Raw genomic sequence first — 9,468 nt, forward strand, 5'->3', positions numbered from 1 at the left:
ATCATGGGAAGGACAGGAGCCAAATGCCTCCAGGTCTCAAAGATACAAAACACAGGCAAAAAGGCAAAAGCCATCATCCAGGGGGAAAACTAATACAACAGAATTTCAAGAGCCTTTAACCACCTTTCCCAACTCCCAAACCCATTAATTCTTATAGGTTTTGCAGAATTTCATAAAGAAAGTTAAAAAGAATATGAAATACTACAACAGTAGCTTTTTCATTGCCTTTTAAAAACAATCTTTACTGGGCTGCAATCCACAACAACAATAAATGCTAAGGTGCTTCGGTTGAAGGGAGGATGTGGGCCTGGAGCCTCACCAGCTCAACCTTCCTTGCCCCAACCCCAACCCCACTTGAAACACCTGCTCTGTCAAACCCCATTTTATTAACTGCTAACCAGAACATGCACCCAAAACCTTCTCCTTGCTCTGAGGACTACTAAGGAAGCCTCCAGAAATATCTCCCATGGCTTTCATGGGAAGGACACACCCCCTCCCGAACAATAACTCTGTTTTCAATGTACAGCATGGAGTTTAAAAAGAATATCCACTGCTCAAGTGTTCCCTGTTCCTTCTTATTCATTTACATATCTACTACATAAATACAGGATAAAACATTTTGGATAAATGGCTCCACAACACACTCTAAATATTAAGATCCATAATTTCCCACAGCTTCCCAAAGTTTTTTAGTTGACATGTGTTTGGCAGCTGATACCCTAAAAAACTCTTCTTCCATAAGATGGAAAAATGCAGTCTGTTTCTCAAAGCTCAAATCTCCTTACGTAAAAATCAAAATCATTTCTTATTTATGAGAACTAACCTGCAGACACGGGCTGGAAAATACAATTTTTGCCAAGAACGACACAGATATTGTGAATGATCGATCACTCTGATCCAGTCAAGTTCATCCATGGACACTTCAATGAAGTATGAATAAGACCTTTGAATCAAAAGGAAAACAGCAGGAAAATTACCATATTAAAACAAAACAAACTTATACTTTAATATAACATTAAAAGGTATAAAAAAATATAAAATTCACTAACTGCATTTTCTACATAACATTCAAATTTTGCTAACAATGGAAGCTGTGTCTTAGTTATCTAGTGCTGCTATAAGAGAAATACCACAGATGCAAGGCTTTAACAAACAGGAATGAATTCTATCACAATATGGGAAGCTACAAGTCCAAACTCAGGGATTCAGCTTCAGAGGAAGGCTTTCTCTGTCGGCTCTAGGGGAAGGTCCTTGTCATCAATCTTCCCCTGGTCTAGGAGCTTCTCAGCACAGGGACCCTGGGACCAAAGGACACCCTCCACTCCTGGCTCTTCTTGGGTTGGCGGCAAGGAGGTCCCTCTTTTTTCTGCTCGATTCTCTTTTATATTTCAAAAGACACTGACTCAAGATGCAGCCTAATCCTGTAGATTGAGTCCTGCCTCATTAACATAACTGCCTCTAATCCTGCCTCACTGACATCATAGAGGTTAGGATTTACAACACATATGATAATCACATCAGATCACAAAATGGTGGACAACCACACATTACTGGGAATCATGGCCTACCCAAGTTGAGACACATTTTTAGGGGACATAATTCAATCCATAACAATCTGTCTATACCCATCTGTTGTAGAACTCACCACAATGTACTGAAATTACCTCTTGGCATGTCCGTCTCCCTTACTAAATCATAAGCTGCTTAAGAACACGGACCGTGTCATATTTAATCTTTGTATACCCAGAGCCTAGCATGGGGTTTGGCACCTATCAGGTACACAAAACATTTGTTCCTATGGGCCAAGATGCTTCTATCATACCACACTGGCAGATTAATAAAGCATGACAGAGAGATGACAAAAAAGAGAGAGCAAGCAGTGAGCCTTCTTCCCCTACCTTCCCTGGACTGGGTGCTCAGCCCTACCCTCTTAGGAGGAAAGTCAACTGGGAAAGGTTCCCCATTCCAAGCTGCTTATCTCCTGCTCCCTCCTGGTCTCCCAACATCCCACACATACATGCAGCCTGCAAGAAAACAAATGATATGGGTGAAGAGATAATGTGTGTTTCTTTTGGGTACAACTTAAAACTTGCCAGCTAACAATCTGGCAGTAATGAAAATAGCCTATCATCCTCCCCTAGTCAGCTGCCCTGGATCATTACATGCTGGTCCCATACTGAACAAATCTATATTCCCCTGTCATAACCCAAATTTAAATTTGTGATGCAGTTATTACTTCAACTGTAATATCAACAGGAACAATCTCAGAAGATTTAGGTGACCATAAATGTCAGCTTGCAACCAACAGTTGTGACCAGAAAAGGTCAGCTTATTTTGTGTCATCCCCTCATTTTCTGCTGTCCCCTCACTCCCATTCATTTTATCGCTCAGTCTCAAACTGGTTATAACCTTTTATTGAACCTCTCTGGGTTATCAGTAATGCAGGATATAATTTTACAACACATATCAGAATCTTTTTGGCTTAAGATTCTGAATTTTTCACCTTTGCTTAGAATAACAACTTCTGTGGGAAAGGAACAGTTATGCAGCATAAATGTAAAGCACATACTAAAACGAAGTGGCCTATAAATATGTAACACCATGGAAATGATAACCACTTTCAGTTTCAAACATACTAACCTTTTCTTTTATTATTTTTAATAATAATTTCATTCTTAATTAAATGAGTGAGTATATATAAAGGTTCTAGAACCGTGTCTAGCATATAAATAACGAAAAGTGCTATGTCAGCATTATTGTCATACTTTTATCATTAATCAGAGACTCTTTGAAATGATATGTGTAAATAAGCCCCACTTTGCCAATTAAACATCAAATTATATCCAAAAAGATACAAATTAGGAAATATATTCTTAATCAGAAAGAGATAAGAGAGATAACCTGAGGACCTCAAACATCTATGCACACGGGAAATGATGACTCCCATTTCATAAGGCTTTCCTCATACCTTGGCTCAAATGGCCTTAAAGAGCAGGGTGGCGGTCAGTGGTGCTAAAACACAATGCAACAGCCTACAAGATTTGCAGAATATCATCACTGTTAGTATTAAGCTCTTCACACCCATACCCAGAGAGGCAGGAGTGGGGCCGAGGAGGCTCTGTACACCAGTTTCTGGGTACGCAGAGTTTAGGTTAATGATAAGCAACAATGACAGAGATAGTTCTTGGATGCACATACTGCTCCGGACTTGTGCCATTGTCACCGGACCCTAGCAGTAGCAGTGGGTAACAGATCACAGTGGCTGGAAGGAGGGCAGAATCCTAAAGCCACTGTTAAACTGGGTGGGTTTCTAGGCTGGAGCCCCCCAAGTTCGCCCCCCAAATTTATTTTATTTTGAGGATGATATTAAATCCACACATTAAAGAACATTACTGTCCTTTATCCATAGGATAAAATGCACTTAAAAAGTTATAATATTCAAAAGTAAGGAATCTAGTAAATAAATTATGGTAACTCACCAGGTAGAATACCAGAAAACCACTGAAAAAGGATAAAATGTTCACAATGTTTTACTTAAAAAGTGAAGTTACCTCTTTGTACATTTAATCTATTTTCTAAAAATATGTGTGTAGGTTTCTGGGGTGTGTGTGTATATACATTAAAAAAAAAAAAAAAAGGCTGGTTAGACATATACATTACTAACGAGTAGTAAGATCCTAGCAATTTTTATTTTCTTCTATGTGCTCATCTATATTTTCCATGTGTTCTACGACAGACTTTTTTAAGAAGAAAAAAAAAAAATAGATGTTCTTTTTTAAAGGAATATGCCCTTGAAATCTTCCCCCAAAAGTAAAACTTCAAGAGAAAGAGCAAAGTGATCACAATGAAATAAACCATCACACCCTAAAAACCAAAGTAGAAGACCACAAAGTTAGATCATTTCAGTCAGACATAATGTCGGTTTCTAAGCCATGCCAATGACTCACCGGCTGTCCCGGTCCCACAGGAGTATCCGCATGTGATTGATGATGGACGGCTGACCTAACTTAATCTCGATGCCAGAACGGCAGTCATCATCAATTGGGTGCCTAGAAAATCCATGATCCAAATCATAATTTTGAGTATCACCATCTAATAAGGCAGACTTCAGCTCTCCTTTTACAACCTGGGCTCCATACTTCATAGTTGCAATGTTTTCTTCTGGTACTACAATTAAAAACAGAAAAGGTAGGGTTAATGATCACTTATGAAACGAATCTGTATGTTTTGGGGGAAGAAACTCTAGCATTCTAGTTGATTCCAGTATCTGCATTTAATCTAAAAATGACAGAGACATGTCTATGGAGATAGAAGATATGGAATGTCTATGGGGGTTAAGATACCATCCAGTCTAAATATTATTATCACAGCCACAAAGTGTCTAGGAATAATGTTACTACTAAGAAAACACTAGAAATCCTAGAAAAAACGTTCATTAGGACAAATAAATCAGCTCTGCTGAGTTCATTCTAACAGCTTTAATATCTACTGGACAAAAACAGGGGCCCTGGTGGCACAGTGGTTAAGAGCTTGACTGCTAACCAAAAGGTCGGCAATCTGAATCCACCAGCCGCTCCGTGGAAATTCTATGGGGCAGTTCTACTCTGTCCTATAGGGTCGCTATGAGTCGAAATCGACTTGACAGCATCGAGTTTTTTGGTTTGGACAAAAATAACATGTAAGATGATCTGTACCTGCCATCTGGACTTAGGACAATGTATAAACACAAAGCAGACAGGTTAGACATTGATAAAACAGAAAAAGAATGGTTCCAATCCAGCATAGCCATTAGTCATATGTGGATGTGCTAAATCGATTTATCTAGCTAAAAAACAAGAACATGTATAAAAGAATTTTTTTTTTAACCTAACTGGAGCGTTTTTAAAGATGAAAATTCAGTCTGTCATCAAAATCACTACTATGGTTATTATTAAGCCCCCTCTCCTCTCCAACATTAAAATAGATTTAAGGGTCAATTTTTGCTGAGACTCTGAAGCCCCCTCTGCAATGTTAGGCTCGTGATATGGAACTTGTCCTCCAGATACTAACATTCTACAACTGATGCTCCCTACGGAGAAACAAGAGGCAGCATAGAGCAGATATTAACAGCTTGTGCTTCAGTTAAACAGTGGCTCCCATTTTGACCAGCTGTTACCACTCTGGGGAAGTTACTCTCCCTGAGCCTCAATTTCCTCAACAGGGTAAAAATACCTATCTCTCAGGTGTTTTGAGGTTTTCTTGTTTCTGGGTTTTTTTTCCTTTTTGAAGGATTAAATGATCTGATATTTGTAAAGTACATAGTAAGTTCTAAAAAGACAGCCATTATTATTATGCAAGACATACAACAAAGCACACAATAAGAGAACTAAGTTTACAGACTGTAAATAAATACTGAATTCTCAAAGTACATACATATCTTGGCTATACAATTTGAATAAGAGAAAAGTTAGAGCTATAATCAGGCTTTTAGGGGAAGGGTGGTAAATAATTCATCATCGCAGATTTCTTGGAAAATGTGGGTTTAAAAAATTTTTTTCAAATGAAGACAGGAAAAGAAAGTAGCTCCAGAAGAGGAGACAATGTAGGCAATGTATGAAAAAATAGGAGTTGGGGGCAGCAAAAGACTGAGGTAACTCACCAGAAAACCCTAGTGGTGTTCAGCTTCTAACCACCAGAAGGCTAGGTGCTAAAGATCTATAACTTCCTAAGTTCTAAGGAAACCTGGTGGCACAGTGGTTACACATTTGGCTGCTAAACAAAAAATCAGCAGTTTAAACCCACTAGCCACTCCTCCGGAGAAGGATGTGGCAGTTCTACCCTGTCCTATAGGCTCACTGTGAGTCAGAATCGACTCGACAACAGTGGGTTTGGTATTATTCATTTCGTAGATGGGGAAGTGGAAGTAGAGAGTGGTTAGATGGATTTACATGCCCAAAGTCACACAGCCAGCAAGTAGCAGAGCTTAGAACCCAGGCAGTCTGTCTGCTGGGGTCCTGCTCTGTTAACACAATGCTTTGCCACCTTCCTCATCACGGGTTTCTAACGGAATGACCACACCTTTTCCCTTTTCCCAATTTCTTCCCTCTAAGGTTGCCTAAGAGGAAGAGGAAAAAAAAATAGTAAAAAATGTTGGACTTAAAGTGAAAGACTTAATTCTGAGACTCAGGCTCTACCACCAAAGTGGGCCCTCTTAGTCTCTCTGAATCTGTTTTCTCATCTAAAAATTATACTTTGCCCAACCCATCTCAGAGAGTTACTGTAAAGGTTATACTACAAATAATATATGCTAAGGTACTATATAAGGATAAAGCATTCATTCAGCCAAAAAGTATTTACTGAGGACTCATTCCGTACCAGGTACCATGCGAGGCACTAGAAATACCTTGGTGAACTACACAGAGATAGGCCCTGCCCTCCTGATGTCTCCAATCTAGAGGTGAAGTACTTTACAAGAAAGCAAACAAACAAAAGTTACTACACAGACTAGCTTAAATCTGTGCTTTTCAGTTTAGAAGGATGCACAACTACTTGGTAAAAATAAACATTTGTTCCCTTGTCGCTGGGTATAAAATCGGGGGAGGGAAGCAAAGTCTGTTGCTGCTGATCACTGACACCATCTCCTCTAGTTCTGACACCACTAGTCAGGACTAAGCCAAAAGGGGAGCATTAGGCTTTCAGACTTAGAAACTGATGCTATCCTTTGATTCTCTCCAAACATTTTTCAACCTAGGAATAATACACTAGGCACAAGAGTTTCACGAGTGTAACTCATGTCTAAAATGGAAATGAAATTTCTACCACAAGCTTAAGTCTTCTTTTGAAGTTTATTTCAAGAGGACTTAAGAACTTTCCTAACCATTCTTAACATAGATTACATGACAGTATCTTTCACTTCAAAACAGGGAACATTTATACTGGTGGAAATTCTCTTGTAGTAACCACAATCTGAGTATCTCACTGAATAAAAATACAACTGCAAGTAATTCTGCAAAGTTGATTTTAAGTGATAGTTCAGTGATGAATTTAATAGGAAAAATGATCATGAGAAAATTCTAGTCAACCATAAATATTATTAGTGCCTATATTTGTCAATCAGTAGAGAAAGCAGCTCTCAAAATATAGGATGGTGGGGATTCAGCAAGATAGTAGGTAACTTAATTTCTTCACATTTTCTGTTTTTGATGAATTTTACAAACATTAAAAAAAAAAGAAGCAGCAGCTTTGAACAGCTAAGTAGAAACAAGGCAAGTATTAGAAAGAAAAACTAAGGAGAAATAGGGCAAGACTTGCTCCTAGCTACACAATGCCAAAACTGAGTGGTGCTGGGTTAATTATCTTGTGCTGTTATTTAATTGCTTTATGTTCTTAATCCTCCTTTATCAGGCTCTCTATTACATCTAAGCTGAGAGGGTCATTCACCTCTGATGGATCATATGGATCTAAACTTAGTTCTCTGCCCACCATGATCTCTTAATCCAATTATGTCACCTAAATCAATTTATACTACCCACATCGGCGTCTTCCCTGAGGAATGTGCGGATCCTCCCTTCCTATGAATAAAAACCAAATCCACTGCCGTCGAGTGGATTCCAACTCATAGTGACCCTACAAGACAGAGTAAACTGCCCCATAGGGTTTCCAAGGCTGTAAATCTTTATGGAAACAGACTGCCACATCTTTCTTCCACAGAGAAGCTGGTGGGTTCGAACTGCCAACCTTTCAGTTAGCAGCCGAGTGCTTACCCACTGCTCTATGAGGGCTTGCAGCACTGCAGATGACTTTATCAACAACTCCTGTCTTAACTTTCTCTATCTCTCCTCATCCCCTTTCCACATTTGGCAGCACTGGTACGTAGCGAAATGGTTAAAGCGATCGACTGCTAACTGAAAGGTCGGTGGTTCGAAACCACCAGTGGCTCTGGCTCTGCAAGAGAAAGATGTGGCAGTCAGCCTCCACAGAGATTTACAGCCTTGGAAACCCTACGCGGTCGCTATGAGTCAGAATCAACTTGATGGCAGTGGGTTGGGTTTGGGTGCGTAAACACATACACAATGGAAATAAAAAATAACCCAGGCCAGAATGTCTACAAAAGAAGACTATGGCCTCATGAGTCAGAAGACCAGCACTGTGATTCCAGCTCAGGCATTTATTTCACTGGTAACTTTAGGCAAGCTTCTTACAAAGATCACAGAATGAAAACATATCAGAGCTGAGAGGGACATTCATTCTATTTAGTAAAAAAAAAAAGAAAAAAGTTTCCTAAGCTGCCTACTACGTGCTGGTCCCTGTGCTAGACTCAATCCTCAAGGAGCTCACTGTCTAATGAAGACAAAAGTACATATACAGGTATGAAATACCATCACAGAAAAATATTCATGAGAGATGACTTATGAACCCCCTAGTTTACAGATGAAGATTTCTCCCCCAATATAACCTAAACTGTAGTTGAGAAATACAACAGTAACTGAAGACACGAGTTTTTAAAGTTTCAAAGGTCCACTGTGGTTATTACTGCTTTTACGTGATAAGAGAAACAAATTTTAAATTCTAGTTTAGAAGCAAGGGATGGATTCATTCAGTCCCTTATTCATTTAAACAATCTAGATTCAGGCACTGTGCTAGGTGCTAGGAAATCACAGGCAAAAAGACATGATTACAGGCCTCCAGAGGCTCTGACTCACAGTAGTCTAGGCAAGAAAAACCAACAAGTGTAATACCACAGTGGCCAGCTCCCTCAGTCTGAGTTACTGAAAACTAAGGGTACACAGTAAACAGGATAGATTTATAGACACGTACACTTATATATTAACTTATAACTTACTGGTCTTGTGCACAAATTGACTTTTACACAACAAAGAAATCTTAAGGACGAAATTTGTGATGTGTTCTCTGCTATAAACATGAAGAAACCAGAAATTACTGTTCTCTTTCCCAAAGTCTAACACCTGAGATACACAAAACAAAGTATACTTTGACCTGAACAGAGAAAGCACTAACTTTCTAGGCAAAGATATCCCCATAGCTAAGACAACATTAAATGTTAGGGAAATGGTCTAAGTACTAGTTCAGATAGCCTAAGAGAAAAAAAAAGTAATTTATTAAAAAGTTAACTCCTTTTTCCCAGCTGTATAGATGAATGCTCATCATTATATATGCAGAAAATGAGTCTAAACCACCTTTCCAAAGACTAACCGTCAATGGCAAGTTAAAAACACCCTCTGTATCCTTTTTTTTTTTAAAGAATTAATCCTTCCAGTAGCCAATGACAATGAATTCAAAGAAAAATCATTAGTGTCTGTGCTCCTAGACCCAAGACAGAACTTCTCTACATTTCATGAAAAGTCCCCAAAGAAACAGAGCCTACACCCAGAAAAAACAATCAAATAAATTCTGTCAATAACTTCAAAACAAGCTGACCTATCTTTCCAGATCATCAGCCCAGGAATAGTTCCAAAATTTTAGACCCCT

At 38.9% G+C, this 9,468-nt stretch overlaps 1 protein-coding gene across 2 annotated transcripts in view; it reads right to left on the minus strand.

The window, feature by feature from the left end:
• Nucleotides 1–31: 31 nt before the first annotated feature.
• LOC111821104 (BTB/POZ domain-containing protein 9) overlaps nucleotides 32–9,468 on the minus strand; it is a 29,069-nt gene continuing 19,632 nt past the window's right edge. For both annotated transcript variants that reach the window (XM_023734153.1, XM_023734152.1), the window contains 2 exons: nucleotides 3,948–4,167; nucleotides 32–943 (listed from right to left, as the gene is read on the minus strand). In XM_023734153.1, coding sequence (XP_023589921.1) covers nucleotides 799–943; nucleotides 3,948–4,167 — 365 coding nt within the window. In that variant the 3' untranslated portion in view covers nucleotides 32–798. The remainder of the gene's footprint in view (nucleotides 944–3,947; nucleotides 4,168–9,468) is intronic.

Source organism: Trichechus manatus, unplaced genomic scaffold (assembly GCF_000243295.1).
Source record: "Trichechus manatus latirostris isolate Lorelei unplaced genomic scaffold, TriManLat1.0 scaffold00065, whole genome shotgun sequence".
Lineage (NCBI taxonomy): Eukaryota > Metazoa > Chordata > Mammalia > Sirenia > Trichechidae > Trichechus > Trichechus manatus.